At 43.2% G+C, this 22047-nt stretch overlaps 1 protein-coding gene across 1 annotated transcript in view; it reads right to left on the bottom strand.

Annotated features, from left to right (window-relative positions):
* The window catches only part of myom3 (myomesin 3), a 103954-nt gene that overhangs the window by 62852 nt on the left and 19055 nt on the right, over nt 1-22047 (bottom strand). Inside the window, exons 7-11 of the mRNA XM_080211194.1 lie at nt 16614-16658; nt 13075-13215; nt 10434-10595; nt 1705-1846; nt 268-467 (exon numbers count right to left, since the gene is read on the bottom strand). Of these exons, the coding sequence (XP_080067320.1) occupies nt 268-467; nt 1705-1846; nt 10434-10595; nt 13075-13215; nt 16614-16658 (690 nt within the window). The remainder of the gene's footprint in view (nt 1-267; nt 468-1704; nt 1847-10433; nt 10596-13074; nt 13216-16613; nt 16659-22047) is intronic.

Genomic DNA, 22047 nt, shown 5'->3' with positions numbered 1-22047 from the left:
TTTCAATGGACTTACCTCGCACTAAGTTGATCTTTCTCTACAACCTAGCTGTGACTGTAACACTATATTCTGCACTCTGTCGCTTCCTTTTCTATGAATGGTATGTTTTGTCTGTATAGCACCCAAGAAATGATACTTTTTACTGTATGTTAATACATGTGACAATAATAAATAAATCAAATCAAAATCTTAAGGTCTCCATTTCTAACCAAGCATTCAAACAGAGTTGATTAAAATGAAAGTTTTGCTTTCACAGGTGACACATACTTATTATTCTGTCTCCCTCTGTAGGATCGGTGGTGGTGACGGGTTCAGAGACCCGAGATGGTCGGCTGGTTCCTGCGGCATTAGCTGCTCGAACACGGAATTGGTAAGTCCGGTTTTCAGAAAGACCCACAACAGGAAACTTGCACAATTTCTCAGCAACACCATTGCATTGAATCCATTTGTTACTTCCCACTTCACATCTAAAATCATATATCAGAAAACATTTAAGTTTTAACCAAAAAACACACAAGTAAATCTCCACGACAGCTTCATGTTCAGACAAATTACTGACATCTGATAAAAAAGTTTATTCAAAAATTAAATGGGGAATTTTGTCATTTATATTGTGATTAATTTGAAAGATGATATAATTTATTGTGTGTATTTTTCCCAATCAGGTAAAATAGGGAGAACAAATGGGACAGTTTCTTAGTTTCACACACAGAAAAGGGCGACACAGTGGCACAGTGGTTGGCCTCACAGCCAGAGACCCAGGTTCGATTCCAGCCTTGGATGGAACAAAGATCAAAGCAAATTACAGCACAGGAACAGGGCCTTCAGCCCTCCAAGCCTGCACTGACCATGCTGCCCAACTGAACTAAAACCCCCTACCCTTCTGGGGATCATATCCCTCTATACCCATCCTATCCATGTTTTTGTCAAGATGTCCCTTAAAAGTTTGCAAGTTCTTTCCTTGTCTGTGGATTTTTCCTTGTCTGGGTGTTCTGCTTTTCTCCCACACTCCAAAGATGTGCAGGGTTAGGTGGATTGGCCATACTAAATTCCCTGCATAGTTTCAGGGGTTACGGGGATAGAACCTGGGTGGGATCGTTGTTGGTGCAGGTCTGATAGGGCCGGTGGCCTCTTTCTGCACTGTAGGGATTCTATGAAAGCCTCAGTCTTGAATAAGAAAAAATGCCGTGAGTTTTAAAACAGCCAAGTGCAAACTTTCCAATACTATCCTTCTATCCATGTCATTCATGTGAGTGAGATAGGGAGATACCGGCAATGCCAGGCTCTGATAAGCTTCATACTGCAATTTCCCAATCCTAACAAAATACAAAGACTGCCACATTTGATGCGTTGCAAATAATTTTGGAGCCAAAATAGATTTTGGTCCAATAACTTACTGGAAAAATATATTTGCATCACTAAAACCTCTCACTCATTGCCAACTTTAGACATCAGCAAACCCTATCACTGTAAGGACTCTAATAGGTGACTGGTAAATGCTGCCAGTTAGTCAATGATCTGGAACAACAGGCACAGCTCTGTATTGGCAGCTGCTTGCTATGATTGGCAGCAGAATCTTTTGACTGGTTGGAATTAAGCAATCATTGAGAGTCTTTCCTGACGGGGATTAGCAAAGGCCATTCTCACTGCCGTTTGATGAATATTTTTCAGGAGAGCAGATAGACACAAATTCTCGTTACCAACCTGTCAATGAAATAACCAGTGACTGGGCTCTTTCCATCAGCACTCGGTGGTTTCCAGGTAATAAACACGTAATCTTTGTTAACATCTTTACATTCCACATCCAGTGGTGAACCTGGAGCCCCTGCCTCTGCAGCTGGAGCATCTGTAAGAGACAGAGAGTGGCATTGTGTGTTAATTAATAGATAAAGAACAGAAATTATTTCTTTGAACATCTCTGTACAAAGATGTGCAGGTTAGGTGGATTGGCCATGCTAAATTGCCCCTTAGTGTGAGGGGGATAGCTAGGGTAAATGAATGAGGTTATGGGGATAGGGCCTTGATGGGATTGTGGTCGGTGCCTCAATGGGTCAGATGGCCTTCTTCTGAGCCGCAGGATTCAATGGATTCTATAATCTTGTAGGGACTTTGAGGTGATGTACATGATTATATTTCTATAAATGCCTCCTAGATCCCAAATATAGCTATAGAGGAAGAAGAATATTTGGTCCACCTAACTATTGCTTCCATGCAGTGCATTCGTCATCTCATCACAACATTCAACTATCTCACAAACACACACAAGAACACAAGCAATAGGAGCAGTAGACCACTCAGCCCATCGAGCTGTTCCACCATTCAATCCAATCATGGCTGATTTTGGGCTTCAACTCCATTTTCCTGCCTGTTCCCTTTATCCCTTAATTCCCTGAGTGACCAAAAATCTCTCTATCTCATTCCTATTCAACAATGGAACATCCACAACCCTCTGGGATAGAGAATTCCAAAGATTTGTAACCCTTTGAGTGAAGTAATTCCAATCTCAGTCCAAAATGATTAGTGTTCTTATCCTGAGACTGTGCAATCTCCTGTGTTCTAGATACCCCAATTGGTGGAACCAATCTCTCAGTGTCTCCCCTGCCAAACCCCCTCAGAATGTTGAAGGTTTCAATTAAATTGCTTCTCATTCTTCAAAATTCCAGGGAATAAGAGTCCAGGTTACTCAGCCCCTCCACATAGGACAGCCCTCTCATCCCAGGGACCAATCTGGTCAATCTCCCCTGGACAATCCGCTATGAAAGTCTAACATTTCTTTACTGTGGAGAACGGAACTGTGCATCATATTCCAGATGTGGTCTCACCAAGATCCTGAACAACTACAGCAAGATTTCTTTATCCTTATACTTCAGTTCCCTTGCAATGAAGGCCAATGTACCATTTGCCTTCCTAATTGCTTGCTGCACCTGAATGCTAACTTTCTGTATTCATTGTGCAAACGCACTCATGTCTCTTTGAACATCAACACTCACAAGTTTCTCAACCTGTAAATAATATTCTTTTTTTATATACCAACAACCAAAGTGAATAACTTTACACTTCCCCACATTATTCTCCATCTGCCATCTTGTTGCCAACTCACCCAACCTGTCTGCATCTCTTTGCAGCCTCTCTGTGTCCTCCCCACAGCTTACCTTCCCAGCTAGTTTATAGATTGTAAATAGCTGAGGCCCCAGCACAGATTCTTGTGATACTCCACTATTCATTGTCTGCCAACTTGAGAAAATCCTGTTTATGCCCATTCTCTATTTTCAGTCCAATCCTCTACGCATTCCCCAACTGGAAATCCAGGTGTACAACATCTACCTCACTGGCCCCACATTCAAAAAATTAATACACTTGTTGAACAGATTTCCCCTTAGTAAAACCATGTTGATTTGTCCTGAACTATGCTAAATACCTCAAGTTGTAAATGGAAGCCCATTCTAACATATCAATCAAGGTTTGTGCGAAGAACTGAAAATTTGTATCACTAATAACAATGTTCAGCATTAAATATTTCTACTCTTGTTAATAACAGGCACTTCCTCACACATCTCCTTTCTCCTCATAACCCAGTTCACTGGTGTCAGGGATCACGCCATCAACTTTCTCACCATTGTTTCCAAAATATTCCCCTACGTTTTTGTGATTAAAATTAAATTTAATATTGAAGGTGTGTCCTGGTTAGAGAACACTGCAGAATCAGCTTCGGTTTGTTTCATTACTGATCTGTCAGGGTCATTATCTAACCTAATGTCATTATGAGATACTAATCAATTTCTCCACTAAGTATTCATTTCTAGATAACTGTAAATTTCATCAGTCACAGTTTAGCAAATGTTGTTTGCAATTTCCTGGAGTTCTTTGTCTGCTTTGTTGGATATAACTGCTCTCCCCCAATGCCACATTGCAGCATAAATATACTACTAATATCAATACTAATAATTTGTCAACAAATTACTGTGTATTTCTGAAGTCACCTTACGTATCAGAAACAACAAAGACTTCATCAAATCTCTCCATTGAGTATACTGTCCAACCTGGGGATGTAATACCAAATTTGGGGTGTCGGAGCTCCAAGGAAATGTGGTGGGAACATCATTTCTAAATGTACTATTTATTATGCTGTCTTCCTGGGTATAAATCATTTGAGTTCCCAAACATCAGTAAAACTGTGGCTTTTCAGTGAAAATATTAATGTCAGTCAGCATTTTAGTTCAAAATATATGGTATTTTGAAACATTAATCTTTAACGTAGCTGAATTTCATTATGCAATGCTTAAATTATTTAATTTAAGCCTATTAAAAACATGAATTACAGTAAACTTTCCTTACTCTGACTGGGGGTGGTATATCGAGAGGTCACTTAGCTTATAACTTACAACAGGGCACAATTTCAAAAGTTGAAGATGAAGCCAGACTTGGAAGTGTTGTGAACTGTGAGGAGGAAAGGGAGAGACTTCAGGAGGATTTCGGCAGGCTGGTGGAATGTGTGGACACGTGGCAGATGAAATTAAATGTAGAGGAGTGTGATTGAGGAGATAGGAAATAAAGGGACAATTCTAAAGGAAATGCAGGAGGAGAGCGTCCTGGGTGTGCCTGTGCATAAATCATTGAAGGTGACAGGGCAGGCTGAGAACGCAGTGAATAAATTATACTGAACCCTGAGTTTTGTAAACGCGGGCACTGAGCACAAGATCAAGTAAGCTATGAATCTTCATCAAACACTGGAACAGCCTCAGTGGGAAGGATGTCGGGGTTTTAGAAAGGCTGCAGGAAAGATTTATGAGAATGGTTCCGAGGATGAGAGACTTATCTGGATAGATTGGTGAAGCTGGGGCTGTTCTCCTTGGAAAAGGGAAGGTTGGGAAAAGATTTGTCAGACATGTTCAAAACCATGTGCGGTCTGGATAGAGTAAATGGGGAGAATCTGTTCCCAATGACAGCGCGTTGAGAAATGTTGGTGATTAACAAAAGAACCAGAGGTGACACGAGGAAAACTTTATTTATGCAGCAAATGGTTTTGATCTGGAAAACACTGTGTGAGTGTGTGGTGGAGATTCAATTGCAGTTTTTAAAAGGGTACTGGATAATTATCTGATTTTACTGAGATGCAGGGGAATAGATAGAGGAGTAGAATCAGCTCAGTCGCTGTTGCAGAGAACTGACACAGAGACAGTTTGCTGAATGACTTCCTTGTGTGCTGTAACCATTCTATGACTCTCGTGGGTGTATGTATGTGTTGGTGTGTGGTGGTAAAGGTGAATGGGACACCTGAGACTGTGAGTCAGGCAGAGAAACTATCACATTCTTGCTGTATCTCTCTCTCACACACACACACACACACACACACACACACACACACACACACACACACACACACACACACACACACACACACACACACACACACACACACACACACACACAGTTTCTCACACACACACACACACTCAATTTCAGAATCTCTTTGCTTTAAGCTTCTGGCATGTTTTTCTTTTCTCAAGACCTTACTGGAAGTATTGCTAAATCACTCTATCTAGATTGGTATCTCCTCTGCGATTTGCATCAGTTCACTTCAACCTGAATGAGATTTCACACAATTCCAATTTGGGTAAGAACCTGGAATCGAATCCCAAAATACTGACCAGCCACTCATCAACATTGCCATTGACTTAATGAAAGAGCTGTGGAGATCTATACGCCACATTATCGCGTACAATTAGACAGAAAGCACATTAGCCTAACTGGAATAGATTGCAGACAGGAGCTTTAAAAATAACCCCAACTGTACCAGAAAACACAAAGCAGCAAGATTCCATCAATCTGCACATATAATAAACAATAAATGTACTGTGTTAAATTGTGTTTACACAACATCTTTAACCTAATGAAACATCCAGCGTGCTTCACTGGAGAATTATAAAACAAGGGATGTTACCAAGCCACAAAGACAATATTAGTTCAGATGACTAAAAGCTTGGGTAAAGACAGGTCTTTAAAGAAGGAAAACAAGGCAGAGAGATGTCGTGAGGGAATATGAGAGGTTAGGGCTTAGACCAGTGAAGGTGCAGCTCCCAATAGGAGAACAAGTATGGTTGGAAATACACAAGAGGCCAGAATTAGAGGAGTGCAGGTGGGATTGAAGGTTAAGAGGGAGATGGGGGAGGGGGGTATGGAGAAATTTGAAAATGAGGATGAGAATTTTAAAAATTAGGACATTGCTTGACTAGGAGTGAATGTAGGTGAATGAATGCAGAAGTGATAGGGGAATCGGACTTGCTATGAGTTAAAACATGGCAGCAGAGTTTGGATGATCTCCAGTTTACAGAGAATGTGGCAAACTAGCCAAGAACACTCACACTGGGATTAAATATCTCACAACACCAGGTTAAAGTCCAACAGGTTTATTTGGTTGCAAAAGCCACTAGCTTTTGGCGCACTGCTCCTTCATCAGGTAAGTAGGGGTTCTGTTCACAAACAGGGCATATAAAGACACAAACTCAATTTACAAAATAATGGTTGGAATGCGATCTTTACAGGTAATCAAGTCTTAATGTGAGTGGAGAGAGCGATATGCGCGGGTTAAAGTGGTGTGTTTTGTCTCCAGACAAGACAATTAGTGAGATTTTGCAAGCCCAGACCTCCTCAGAAGACAAACATCGGACATGGCGGACAGAATACCCTTCATCGTCCAGTACTTCCCCGGAGCGGAGAAGTTACAACATCTTCTCCGGAGTCTTCAACATGACATTGATGAAGATGAACATCTCGACAAGGCCATCCCCACACCCCCACTTCTTGCCTTCAAATATTTGCACAACCACAAACAGACCATTATTCGCAGCAAACTACCCAGCCTTCAGGAGAGCAGTGACCACAACACCACACAACCCTGCCACAGCAACCTCTGCAAGACATGCCGGATCATCGACACGGATACCAACATCTCATGTGAGAACATCCACCAGGTACACGGTATGTACTCTTGCAACTCGGCCAACGTTGTCTACCTGATATGCTGCAGGTAAGGATGTCCCTAGGTATGGTACGCTGGGGAGGTGCTACGACAATGGATGAATGAACACTGCTCGACAATCACCAGGCAAGAGTGTTCTCTTCCTATTGGGGAACACTTCAGCGGTCACAGGCGTTCGGCATCTGATCTTCGGGTAAGCGTTCTCCAAGGCGGCCTTCACAACACACGACAGCGCAGAGTCACTGAGCAGAGACTGACAGCCAAGTTCCGCACACATGAGGATGGCCTCAACCGGGATCTTGGGTTCATGTCACACTATTTGTAACCCCCATGACTTGCCTGGGCTTGTAAAATCTCACTAACTATCTTGTCTGGAGACAATATACATCTCTTTAACCTGTGCTTAACCCTCTCTCCACTCACATTGTTTGCACCTTTAAGACTTGATTACTTGTGAAGACTCGCATTCCAACCATTATTTTGTAAATTGAGTTTGTGTCTTTATATACCCTGTTTGTGAACACAACTCCCACTTACCTGATGAAGGAGCAGTGCTCTAAAAGCTGGTGGCTTGTGCTACCAAATAAACCTGTTGAACTTTAACCTGGTGTGAGACTTACTGTGTTTACCCCAGTGCAACGCTGGACATCACCACATCAAATATGACACCAAGGTTGGAAACAGACTGGCTTAATCTCAGACTGTTTGCAGGGAGAGGGATGGAGTTGGTGTTTGAGGAACAGCGTTTGGAGCAGGGACCAAGATCAATCTTCCCAAAACTGAATTGGAGAAAGTTCCTGATCATCCAATACTGCTTGTTTGATGAGCACTCTGATAATTTAGTGACAGTGGGGTGTCAAGAAAGGCAGTGGTGAGTTCAAACTGGATGCTCTGAAACCCCATGCCGTGCTTTTCGGTGATGTTGCCAACGAGATGCACGTAGATGAGAAACAGGAGGGCCCAAGGGTTGGTCCTTGGAGGACAACAGATGTAAAAGTGGTTTTCTGGCTACAGTTAGAAAGATAATAATAGAACCACATGAACGCTCTCCCACTGGATAACAGAGGAGACCCATTGGAGGAGGACGGTGCGACCAGCCAAGTCAAAGGCTGAAGGCAGGCCGAGAACGATGAGGAGAGAAGGGAAACTGATAGACGGGAACACCACCACCTGCAAGTTTCCTTCCAGGTTGCTCACCATCTGACCTGGAACTATATCACTGTTCCTTCACTGATTCAGGATCAAATAATGGGACTTCCTTCCTAACATACAAACATATAAACTAGGAGCTGGAAGTAGGCCATTTGGCCCCTCGGTCCTGCTCCACCATTCAATAAGATCATAGTTGATATGTTTGTGTTGGGTTTGACATTCCTAATCTATCCCTGAAAACCATTAATTCCTTAAAAAAACAAGAATCTATCTACCCTTGCCTTAAAAATATTCAGTGATCTACTTGCACTGTCTTTTGAGGCAGAGAGTTCCAAAGATACACAAAGGAGGCATGGTGGCACAGAGGTTACCACCGCTGCCCCACAGCGCGAGGGACCCGGGTTCAATTCTAGCCTTGGGTGATTACTTGTGCGGAGTTTATACATTCTCCCTGTGTCTGCGTGAGTTTCCTCCAGGTATTCCGGTTTCCTCCCACAGTCCAAAGATGTGCAAGTTAGGTTGTTTGGCCATGCTAAATTGCCCCTTAGTGTCAGGGAGGTTAGTAGAGAAAATACATGGAGTTACGGGGATAGAACCTAGGTGGAAGTTTTATTGGTACAGGCTCGATGGGCTGGATGGCCTCCTTCTGCACTGTAAGGGCCTATGATTCTATGAACCCTCTGGAATAAAAAGTCCCCATTTCTGTCCTAAAAGGGCAACCCCTAATTTTAAAGCTGTGGCCCCTAGTTCTGGAGGCACCGCAAGGGGATCATGTACATAAGAACATAAGAACATAAGAAATAGGAGCAGGAGTAGGCCATCTAGCCCTTCGAGCCTGCCCCGCCATTCAATAAGATCATGGCTGATCTGTCGTGGCTCAGTTCCACTTTCCCGCCCTCTCCCCATAACCCTTAATCCCCTCTCTTATCAAAAACCCATCAACCCGCGTCTTAAAAATATTTAGCGAGGCAGCCTCCACCACTTCAACGGGCAGAGAATTCCAGAGATTCACCACCCTTTGAGTGAAGAAGTTCCTCCTCAACTCCGTTCTAAACCGCCCCCCCTTTATCTTGAGGCTGTGCCCCCTAGTCCTACTGTCTTTTTTGAGCGGGAAGAGTCTCTCCACCTCTATCCTATCCATCCCATTCATCATCTTATACGTCTCAATGAGATCTCCCCTCATTCTTCTAAACTCTAACGAGTCCACCTTGCCAAGACTGTTCAGGATTTTATATACTTCAATCAAGTCACCCTTCACTCTTCTAAACACTTGTTCTAGACCCAGCCTTTCCAACATTTCCTCATAAGACAACCCACTCATTCCAGTAACTATCTCTGAACCACCTCCAAAGTGTTTACATCCTTCCTTAAAGGAGACTAAAACTGAACACAATATTCGAGATATGCTCTCACCAATGCCCTGTATAACTGAAAGAGAACACCTTGGGTGGGATATTTTGGCCACGCACGTCCCAAGACCAGGAATTTCCACCCAAGGTTAACTGATCTTTAAATAGTTTACCGAATTCTTTGTCCCGCCTGTTACAATTCCCATGTGGGCAAGGCCAGAAAATCTCATCCCTTTCCTTTTATGTTCAATTCCTCTCATTATAAAGGGAAGCATTCCATTGGTCTTGATCACATGGGATATTGCATACAAACGTATTGGACTCATTTACAGGAACACTAAATCCCTCTGTACCTTGGCATTCTGTGATCGTTCTCCATTCAAGCAACACTTGGCCTTTTTATTCTTTCTAACAAAATGAACAATTTCACATTATGCTCCATCTGCCAGATTATTGCCCACTGGCTCAACCTATCTATATTCACCTGCAAACTCCAAACTAACAGCACTGTGGGTGTACCTACACCACATAGACTGCAGTGGTTCAACTCACCACCACCGTGTCGAGGGCAAATAGGGATGTGCGAGAAACGCTGGCCTTGCCAGTGACACCCTGTGAATAAATACATTTTACAAAGTCACATGGGACATAATTTGTGACTTTGATAAGATACTGTGGGCGGGATGGACACCTGATTGGAAGGATTCAAACACGGAATTCTGGAAATCATGGGAATGGGTTTGGGAGGCGACAACACATTTGAGGATTTTGGAGAGGGAAGGGAGATTGGAGACGGGACAGAAGTTTGCAAGGATGGATAGATCAAGGGCTGGTTTTCTGAGAGGGATGATGACAGCAGATTTATAGGAGTGAGGGAAAACGCACAGGATAGAGTTCCGTCTTTAAAAGAAATGAGTATGAAGCTGCAACAAATTGCTGTACTCGCGTCATACCTTTAACAAAGACATATCCACTGTGTTCCTTGTAACCAGTCTGTGTGAAAAGGCACATGGTATAGAGACCCTCATCTTCCTTATGGATGTGAGGGAGAGTCAGTTTGGTAGATTTATCAGAGCATTCAATCTTTAACCACTTGGATTCCGTCAGCAAAATACCTGAAAGTACAGTAAATATTTAAAGCAGCAATCTTAGTCACAAACATATCCACAGACAACAATAAGCCTTAACATTAATGTTTATGTTTTTAACTTAATTATTTTTCTGTTTTCCTTTTTCCCTTTAAAAGGTTATTTATTACATCTCACCGTAATGTAGACGTTTGCTGGAGAACCTAAACCTGTTATTTCTCTTCTTCAGATGAGAGGATCCTGGTGTGATTCAAATACAAAATCTCTCTCTGATGATCGAATTGAAAGGCCGGTGTTTCCTCATCACAGTTAGCTCAGTTGTGAGTAAGTATGACCGACAATATCTAGAACATGAAGTTTACTCACGTGATATAATGTATATAATGTATGTTAGGGTTTGGGGTGCGTACTGCCCCTTTAAGAGTGTGGGTCAGATGACCCCTGGGGGGGAACTCGCTCCTCCCAGTGTGGGACCCAGGTTTGTGCAGTCTGGGTGAGATCTGAATGTGGAACAGACACACCTATAATAAACAGCTCCCACTGTTCCAGTTACCCAGCCTACCTCATGATTCATCATACACCAGTAGGTGAATACATAATAACTCATGTTCTTACTTTTATTTTATTTCTAACTTTTTAAGTTGATAACATTCCACCTCTGTCACAATGTCAGCAAATGAATTTCTTTCTGTTTTCACCCATTGTCAATATTAAACACTAACTTATCAAGTATAACGTGAGTTAAATACATGGTAACTATTCGTTGTAAAGTCCAGCAAAATAATGCTACCCTGAGATGGACAGGTCTACTATCCCACTGACACCTTTTCATTCCCCAAACTAATTACTCTTTTGATGTTTATCAAATAGCTCCTTTTCATGCCAGATAATAGGTGGTTTTAGAAACAGAAAATGCTGGAAACACTCAGCAGGTCAGTCTGTTGAGGGGGGAAAACAGAACGAATCTTACAGGTCCATGATGTTTCATCATGGACATTATTTCCTTTCTGGACGCACGCTTACAAAATTTAAGAGTGCCCAAGTTATTTTCACAAATGATTCTTGAAGAGGGAGGGAAAAACCTACAATCTCACGACCATGCACGGGTTCTCAGCCGAGGTCAGAAAGGTGAAAGGTCACAGTTTAATCCAATCTTCATTAAAGCTTCTCTAAAAATTTCAGTATTGTGTTTATTGAATTTGTATTTAATGTTCAATGATTAATAGCAGCGTAGATAACATTGAATTGAATGTAGGTGGTGACATAATGAGCTGTCAATTCCAAACTTTGGATTGTGGAGGCATCAGTGGGGGGTAGAGGGTGCCGGGGGGTCAGGGGGTTTGCTGGGGGAGGGGCCCAGAATCCCAGAATCCCCTTTCAAAGTTCCCGGTAAGGTTTGCACACCAATTACTCAGAAGTGCGAACTTCCCCTGGACAACTGTCCTGCACTGGCAACAATCTGAAAATGTGATTAAAATCACAAACTTTGGATGTTTCTAACTGTGTTAGACCAATAGTTACCCACAAAACATTCAAAGAATGAAAAGATCTTCTCATTTCTGGGTAACTATTGTACTGATCTACAACATTCTCCCATGGGACTGCCTCACCCCACTGACCCCCCCCCCACCGCCCCAGGAGATTCCTATACTCTCCTGACCTCCCCCCTCCCCCCCACCCCCCCACCATAGGCCTCCCCCTACTAAACATTCCCCTCCCCCACCAGGCTCACAGGACTGCCCCTCACTCCCAAGGAAATATAACCCCCTCGCTGGTAGAGAATCCCCAACCCATGGGATTTCACCCCCCCCCACCCCCCCCCCAGCTCCACCCCAAAGGGATTTCACTCTCCACCCCAGCCAGGCCCAAAGCTCACCCCCACCCTTCCCACACCCAATCTGTTACACACCCACCAGGATTCAACTGGACCTGACCGAACACACCCACCCCTTCCATTCCAACACCCAACATCCTTCCCCCACCCAGAGGTCCGGCACCCTTTCCTCCACCATGATCGGCGCAGGCTTGGAGGGCTAAAGGGCCTGTTCCTGTCCTGTTATTTGCTCTTTGTTCTTGTTCTATAAATACCAACAGAAAGCTGGATTGTTTCTGATTTGTAAATCTGTATCATGGTGGTTGTGCTCCAATGAGGGATAAAGTGTAACCTTATATCATTTTAATTTATAATGTTCATATCATAACTTATGGAGCAGAGAAGAGACCATTCTGCCCATTGTCCCTGTGCAGGCACCTGATTAACTTTAGAGATTGTACGTTAATTATAAAGTCAATAAATTTTGAAAGTTGCAAAAGACCATCCCTATCTCAGTAAGCAATGGACTTGTCTTGTTTTTAAATTTTTAATGCCAACATGATTAAGGCTTCTAGGTATTTAGTATATCTAAATCTCCGGGAACAGCTGAATAGAACATGCTCCGTTACAGTAAATCATCTCCACAGCGGTTAGAATTGGATAGTAAAAAATTTGATTTCAAAGAAGACGAACCATCTCTCAGCCAGCAGCAACTTCCCAGGTTGCTTGTCAATGGTGATGTAAAGGTGCAGCTCAGGGTGAGAGATTCACCCTCTTTACCAAAAGAAGGTTCAAACCCACTAACAATGTCAACATCCGGCTCAGGCTGAATGGCTGAGGACAGAAACACAGTGATTAATTTCAATTAAGGTCACACATAAGTTAGCCGTAAAAGTTACAGACTCATAGAACATGATAATGCTGAAATAGGCCCTTCAGCCCATCAAAATTGAGATTAGGAAAAGATATTTCCTCAGTTTGGTGAGTCAAAGATGAAAGGGCCATAGATTCGTATACTGCAGAAGAGGCCCTTCAGCCCATTGAATCCACACCGATACATTAGAAACATCTGAACTCCTACCTAATCCCATCTGCCAGCACTTGGCTCACAGCCCTGAGTGTTGTGATGTGTCAGTTGCTCATCCAGGTACTTTTTAAAGGATATGAGGCATCTCAGCTCTACCAACCTCCCAGGCAGCACATTTCAGTCCATCACCACCCTCTGGGTAAAAATGTTTTTCCTCACATCCTCCTAAACTGCCTGCCCCTCACCTTGAATCCATATCCCCTTGTGACTGACACTTCAACTAAGGGAATAGCTACTCCTTATCCACTCTGTCCATGTCTCTCATAATCTTGGACACCCCGATCAGGTCACCCCTCAGTCTTCTCTGCTCCAATGAAAACAATCCAAGCCTGCACAACCACTCTACATAACTTGAATGTTTCATCCCAGGCAGCATCCTAGTGAATCTCCTCTGCACCCCCTCCAGTGTGATCACATCCTTCCTATAATGTGGCAACTAGAACTGCACACAATACTCCAGCTGTGGTCTCAACAAAGATCAATGCAGCTCCAACATGACCTCCCTGCTCTTGTAATCTACGTTCAGGTAGACAATGTTGGCCGAGTTGCAAGAGCATTTACCATGTACCTGGTGGACGGTATTCTCACGTGTGATGATGGTATCCATGTCGATGATCCGGCATGTCTTGCAGAGGTTGCTGTGGCAGGGCTGTGTGGTATTGTGGTCACTGTTCTCCTGAAGGCTGGGTAGTTTGCTGCAAACAATGGTCTGTTTGAGGTTGTGTGGTTGTCTGAAAGCAAGAAGTGGGGGTGTGGGGATAGCCCTGGCGAGATGTTCGTCTTCATCAATGATATGTTGAAGACTCCGGAAGGATGTCCCGAAGCATGGTACATTGGGGAGACCATGCAGACGCTACGACAACGGATGAATGAACATCGCTCGACAGTCACCAGGCAAGACTGTTCCCTTCCTATTGGTGAACACTTCAGTGGTCACGGGCATTCAGCCTCTGACCTTCGGGTAAGCATTCTCCAAAGCGGCCTTCACGACACACGACAGCGCAGAGTCGCTGAACAGAGACTGATAGCCAAGTTCCGCACACGTGAGGACGGTCTCAACAGGGGTCTTGGGTTCATGTCGCACTATCTGTAACCCCCGTGACTTGCCTGGGTTTGCAAAACCTCACTTACTGTACTGTCTGGAGACAATACACATCTCTTTAAACTGTGATCAGTGCTCCTTCCACTCACATTATCAGCCACTTCAGGTCTTGAACAGCAGTTTAGGTGTAAGGATTCGCATTCTAATCAGTAATCTCTAAACTGTCTGTGCTTTATATGCTCTGTCTGAGGCCAGAACTCTCCATTCACCTGACGAAGGGGCTAACCCGAAAGCTTGCGAGTATATTATCAAATAAATAGGTTGGACTAAAACCTGGTGTTGTCAGACTTTTTACTGTGTTCACGCCAGTCCAACGCCGGCATACCCACATCGTGACTTGTAATCTACGTCACAATTGATAAAGGCACGTGTGCAAAATGCCTTTTTCACCATCCAACTAATATGCCCCTCCACTTTCAGAGATCTGTGAACAAACAAGCCAAGGTCCCTTTGTTCCACAGAACTTCCTGGTGTCAGGCTGTTCATTGAATACTTCCTTCTCAAATTACTTCTTCCAAAGTTGATAATCTGCCATTTATCTGCCCATTTGTCCATTCCGTCTATATCTTCTTGCAGCTCGAAACACTCCACTTCACTGTTAACCACCTGTCCAATCTTTTTGTCATCGACAAACTTTCTAATCCTACGCTCCACACAGTCATCTATGTCATTTATATAAATGACGAACAATAGGGGGCCCAGCACTGATCCCTGTGGTACACCACTGGACACTGGCCTACATTCACTAAGGCAGCCGTCTGTCAACACCCTGTGTCTCCTACCGCTAAGCCAATTATGAATTTACCTTATCAGATCACCCAGTGTCCGATGAGCATTTGCCTTCTTAATAAGTCTCCCATGTGGGACAATGCACCGACTCTCTGACAGAGTATCTTACACACGCCCTCTCTCCCTCACATTTCCCATGGCTAATCCATCTAACCTACACATCTTGAGACACTGAGGGGCAATTTTTTTTACCATGGCCAATCCACTTAACCTGCACATCTTTGGACTGTGGGAGGGAACTGAAGCACCCAGAGGAAACCCATGCAGATAGAGGAAGAACGTGCAAACCCTACACAGTCACCCAAGGCCAGAATCGAACCTGGGTCCCTGGCGCTGGGAAGCAGCAGTGCCAACAATGCCTCCCCAAGCATAGGACATATGAATTAAATTACCTTTCAATGATTAGATAAACCAACAAACTGAAAATGCTGGGCTAACACAGTTAAGAAAGAAAGAACTAGTATAAGTGGACTAACTGTCTATGTGACTACAAAAACCAGTCAATGGGGAAGGTGAGAGAAAAATAAATGAATTAATTTAAAAATGTTGCACAATGTTAATTTATCTGACAAGAATTTGCAATAACATATAAATTGCCTTTTGTACTTTAGTCTGTGATTATATAACACAAAGCATGCTGAGCGATCAGAACAAAACAAATTCAAACTGAATCATAATAGTCCTGGCTTCCAGTATCATAGTAATGGCCATTGCTGAAAGAGTTAACTATGGTTAATTTTTTTTTATCCATTCGTGGGACATGGGTGTTGCTGGCTGGCCAACATTTATTGCCCATTCCTAGTTGCTCTTGAGCTGAGTGGCCAGATAGGCTATTTCAGAGGGTAATTAAGAGTAAACCACATTGCTGTGGCTCTGGGGTCACATGTAGGCCAGACTGGGTAAGGATGGCAGATTTCCTTCCCTAAAGGACATGAGTGAACCAGATGGGATTTTCTAACAATTGACAATGGCTTCATGGTCATCATAAATTCTTAATTCCAGTTTCTTTTCATTATTGAATTCAAATTCCACCATTTGTGGTGGAATTCCACGATTTGTGATCGGCGCAACTCGTGGGCCGAAGGGCCTGTTTGTGCTGTAGTGTTCTATGTTCTATGTTCTATTTGCAGTGGTGGGGATTGAAGCCAGGTCCCCAGAACATTAGCTGAGTTTCTGGATTAATAGTTTGGTGATAATGCCACTAGGCTATCGCCTCCCCGCCTCTGAAGGGAAGAAAATCCATAGGTTACTTACATTCCAGCTTGAGAGAGTCACCTCCTGAATCTGAGCCTTGCTGCCCTGTGAATGATCAAAAACACACAAGTTGAAGGATTTTTGGTAAATATGTAGATATCGACCCTGAACCGGCTGCCAAAATAATGGGGAGGCGAACGGCTCAATATTAACTATGTACAAATATCACAGGTGTTTTCATTTGGAAATCAGAAAGTTGCTGTTTGAGTTTTGTCTTTTCACCAATAGCTTTGCTTAATGAGAATTCACTGACTGGCTCCTCACTGAATTGCATTGAACAGTGTAAATATCCCTGTATTTGCACAGTAGATTTGAACTAACTCACAAAAGAAAGTTAAGTTAAGGAATTTCAAGTCTAACCCTTGTAACAATATGATAATTGTTAATTATTGCAAGTCAACCTCTCTGGCACTGAAAATTAACAATTGTTAATGTACAATCTTATTCCTTCAGATTTTAATTATTAGTAAGGATTTTTAAAACGTTTTAAATTAAATAAATCTTTTTATGTTTTCTTTATATTTTATCTCCTTTACTCCAGTCTTTCCTTCCCTCTTTATTTCTCTTTCCTGATTTGATATTAATTCACCCACTGTAATTTATAATTCCTTCACAGTCCGAACATTTTTGGTTTCACAGTCCTTCAGTTTGATTCGTTAAGGAGAGTAACAATCCCTGGTCTCATTCACTCAGATCCAAGAGGCCCTGAAGATTGTGCCATTCTGTTTCAATCTGGCATTTCCAACAACTTATCAAGCAAAAATATGAGAGCAATTAAATAGACAAGGGCAAGTCAAACATGTGGGTGTAATGATCGCTGGACTTTATAAGATATTTATGTTTTAAACTGTTTCTTCTAATTTAAGATAAAATAGAATGGCCAGGAATGGAGGGGGGAGAAGGGGATGGTGTAAAGTTATACTGAGCTTTGCCCAGAAAAAGCCCCAGGTTATTTCATTGCTGTGCGAAGGAGCAGACAACTCGCCTTAAGAACATAAGAAATAGGAGCAGGAGTCGGCCATCTAGCTCTTCGAGCCTGCCCCACCATTCAGTAAGATCATGGCTGATCTGAAGTGGCTCAGTTCCACTTTCCCGCTTTCTCCCCATAACCCTTAATTCCCTTGCCTACCAAAAACCTACCTACCCGTGACTTAAATATATTTAGCGAGGTAGCCTCCACCACTTCAACGGGCAGAGAATTCCAGAGATTCACCACCCTTTGAGTGAAGAAGTTCCTCCTCAACTCTATTCTAAACTGCCCCCCCCCTTATCTTGAGGCTGTGCCCTCTAGTCCTGCTGTCCTTTCTGAGTGGGAAGAATCTCTCTACCTCTACCCTATCCATCCCCTTCATTAACTTATACGTCTCTATAAGATCCCCCCTCATCCTTCTAAACTCCAACGAGTACAGACCCAGTCTATTCAGCCTCTCTTCATAGTTCAACCCCCTCATCTCCGGTACCAGCCTAGTGAACCTCCTCTGCACTCCCTCCAAGGCCAAAATACCCTTGCAAAAGTGCGGCGACCAAAACTGCACACAGTACTCCAGCTGCGGCCTCACCAGTGCCCTGTACAGTTGCAGCAAGACCTCCCTACTTTTATATTCTATCCCCCTTGCTATAAAGGCCAGCATCCCATTTGCCTTCTTGATCACCTGCTGCACCTGCAGACTGGGTTTTTGCGACTCATGCACAAGGACCCCCAGGTCCCTCTACACCGTAGCATGCTGCAGCTTTTCGCCCTTTAAATAGTAATCCCTCCTACTATTATTCCTGCCAAAGTGGATAACCTCACACTTGCTAACATTGTACTCCATCTGCCAGGTCCTCGCCCACTCGCTCAGCCTATCCAGATCCCTCTGCAGACTTTCCACACCCTCCGCACAATTTGCTTTTCCACTCATCTTCGTGTTATCAGCAAATTTCGTCACCCTACACTCAGCCCCCTCCTCCAGATCATCTATATAAATGGTAAATAGTTGAGGCCCCAGCACCGATCCCTGCGGCACTCCACTAGTCACCAACCGCCAATCAGAATAGCACCCATTGATACCAACCATACTTTGCTATGTGCAAATGCACAGAGTCATTCTGGGTAAAAGATTTTGGGGGAAGAAGATCCTAACAGATACTGCTATGCCAAATAGAAGAATAGGAGTGCTTTTGGAGATAAAAACCATGCAGGATGCTGGTAAGGATGGAACCCATCTTCAAAAAAACAAAGTTGGTGAAGAGTGAAAGACCAAGAATCGCCAGAGGGGACGTTGCAATGTGAAAGGTTTGAGTGAAGGAGAGCTTTGTTTAAAAAGACACTGGAAGATTGACCTTGATGAAGCAGAGAGAAGACAGATATGAGGAATTGAACTTTAAACTCAAGGCTGCTGTAATGTTTAAACATGATGTTTTCAGTTGTATTAAGAAGTTAAGGGGATAACATTTCTGCAGTTTAGCATATTAGTCACTTGCTAATTATTGTTCAGTTGATGGATTTTGTGGCTGTTATTGACACCTACCCTGGACCAATGTTTCCATCCTTTACTATTCTTACTCTGTTTGCTTTTAGTTCCATGATATCTTTGTAATTTAAAACCTTCCTGTAAACCAACTCTGTCCTTCCCTTCTTTCTCCACCCACTCCCATACCCTCACTCCCCATACACAGACACATACACACACACGTACACACACATACACACACACACACACATATACACGTACACGCATGCGTGCACACACACACACATATACACATATATACACACACGCACACACATATATACACACACACACACATATATACACACACACACACATATATACACACACACACACATATACACACACACACACACATATACACGTACACGCATGCGCACACACACACACACACACATACACACACACACACATATACACACACACACACACAGACACACACACACACACAGACACACACACACACACACACACACACATTCATAGCATAAAACCCATCATATTTTCCTCGGATCAGTTCCATTAAAAAATGATATTTGCACTCAAATCCTTAACTCTGTTTTTGTCTCCAAAGATCCTGCCAAATCTGCTGATTTTTCTCGTAGTTTTTGTTTTTATTTCAGATCGCCAGCATCTTCAGTATTTTGCTTTTATATTATTGTTGATTTTAGATGATTTGTTACAGTAACACTCTTAAAATGCAAAATTTTGTTAAATCACTAGAAAGATTATGACCACCTGACAGGAGTGATTTGACGTTACGCCAGCCTTGAGTTTAAAGTTCATGTCTGTGCCAGGTTGTCTTCTCTCTGCTTCATCAAGGTAAATCTTCAGCATCTTTTTTAATAAAGTCCTCCTTCACTCAAACCTTGAATTTAGCCAATCAATTTGAATCAGGAACTTAGATACCAAAAACCTATTAAATTTAAATCTAATGGTTTTGACAACTTCGGACCAATTCTATTGTGGGAAATATTGATATGTCATCACGGGTATAAAAGAAGGGGGCAGTGGGACAAAGAACATAAGAACATAAGAAATAGGAGCAGGAGTAGGCCATCTAGCCCCTCGAGCCTGCCCCGCCATTCAATAAGATCATGGCTGATCTGTCGTGGCTCAATTCCACATTCCCGCCCTCTCCCCATAACCCTTAATCCCCTCGCTTATCAAAAACCCATCAACCCGCGTCTTAAAAGTATTTATCGAGGCAGCCTCCACCACTTCAATGGGCAGAGAATTCCAGAGATTCACCACCCTTTGAGTGAAGAAGTTCCTCCTCAACTCCGTTCTAAACCGCCCCCCCCTTTATCTTGAGGCTGTGCCCCCTAGTCCTACTGTCCTTTTTGAGCGGGAAGAACCTCTCCACCTCTATCCTATCCATCCCATTCATCATCTTATACGTCTCAATGAGATCTCCCCTCATTCTTCTAAACTCTAACGAGTACAAGCCCAGTTTATTCAGCCTCTCCTCATAGCTCAACCCCCTCAACTCCGGCATCAGTCTAGTAAACCTCCTCTGCACTCCCTCCAAGGCCAAAACGTCCTTGTGCAAGTGCAGCGACCAAAACTGCACACAGTACTCCAGCTGCGGCTTCACCAATGCCCTATACAGCTGCAGCAAGACCTCCCTACTTTTATATTCAATCCCCCTCGCTATGAAGGCCAGCATCCCATTCGCCTTCCTGACCACCTGCTGCACCTGCAAGCTGGGTTTTTGCAACTCATGCACAAATAACCACCACCCTCCAGAATTAACAGCTCACAGCTCTCAACTCTCTCTCAGATGGTACTGTTTTACCCTGATAGTTACTCTGAAAGAGTTAGAAGGAAAAAAATCCCTTCTAACTCCAGAGGAACTATCTAACCTCCAAGTCCCTCCTGGTCTGGTTCCCTCACTCTGAGCCCAATCACCTCTCCAGCTCCAATCTGACTCCCTCCCTCCCCCCAAGCTCTATGACTCCAATCCCCTACCTCAATCCGATTCCCTTCTAACCCTCCCTCCCAGTCCAACATCCACACTCCCCCAACTGCTCCACCTCCCAAGCCACTTCCCAGTGCTCCCTTGTCCCTTTCAGCGTCCGCTCTACGGCAGCTATTACTGTAAGAAGGGGTGTTATTTACCTCTTTGTGCCCCAATTATTCTGCACTGACTTTGCCTGGGGCGTGCTGCAAGGCTGGGTGAAACAGGAGCTGTGCAATTACAGCGAGGGTAAGTGTGTCGAGAGTGGCAATCTGACAAAGATTGTCACTTGGCAGAAGGTACAGGCCATACTATTCATTTACTGAGTGCAGCAAAGTCTAGGAAGATATCAGCAGCAGTTCAAACACGGGAGAGAAAGCTGCAGAAATGCAAAATATTTTATATCTAAAATATTGTTTTTGGTTTCACTTCTCTAGTTTTGTTTTCAATGTTCTGCCTTTTCACTATAGCGTGTGGGATGTACATCATACACAGTTAGTAATTTCTGTACTCTGAGGAAATAGTTCTGCAAGAGGCAGAATCACACCAGAAAACAAAACCACAATAAATTCACAAGTGACTGCACGGTGCTTCAAAATACTGGAACATTAGGTGGAGAATTGCCAATTTCCCTGGGGTAAAATCTACTGTTTTCATCAAGGAAGTTTCAAGAAATCAGGGATCTTTGGGGAGAGTTCCTCTGGAGCTGAGACAAGATTGGACAAGAAGTTTTAGCTGAAAGATTGAGTGAGTATTGTTGCAAAGTTGGGGAGGGCAATTGTAGATTGAGAGGTAAGAAGTAGAATTTGGTCTTTGTAAAATTGTAAAATTATAAACTGCAAGTACACAGAGAGCCCAAACTGAAATATTTGAGTTGAAAGGCCAAGCAGCAGTTTTACCAAGACAACAAGCTTTTGAATTTTCTTGAATTTAGCCAATCTATTTGAATCAGGTGCTTAGATACCAAAAACTTATTAAATTT

The sequence above is a fragment of the Carcharhinus amblyrhynchos genome, chromosome 24 (genome assembly GCF_965287045.1).
Source record: "Carcharhinus amblyrhynchos chromosome 24, sCarAmb.v2.hapA, whole genome shotgun sequence".
Lineage (NCBI taxonomy): Eukaryota > Metazoa > Chordata > Chondrichthyes > Carcharhiniformes > Carcharhinidae > Carcharhinus > Carcharhinus amblyrhynchos.
The sequence above is the reverse complement of the archived record's forward strand: the minus strand, read 5'-3'. Positions and strand labels throughout refer to the sequence as shown.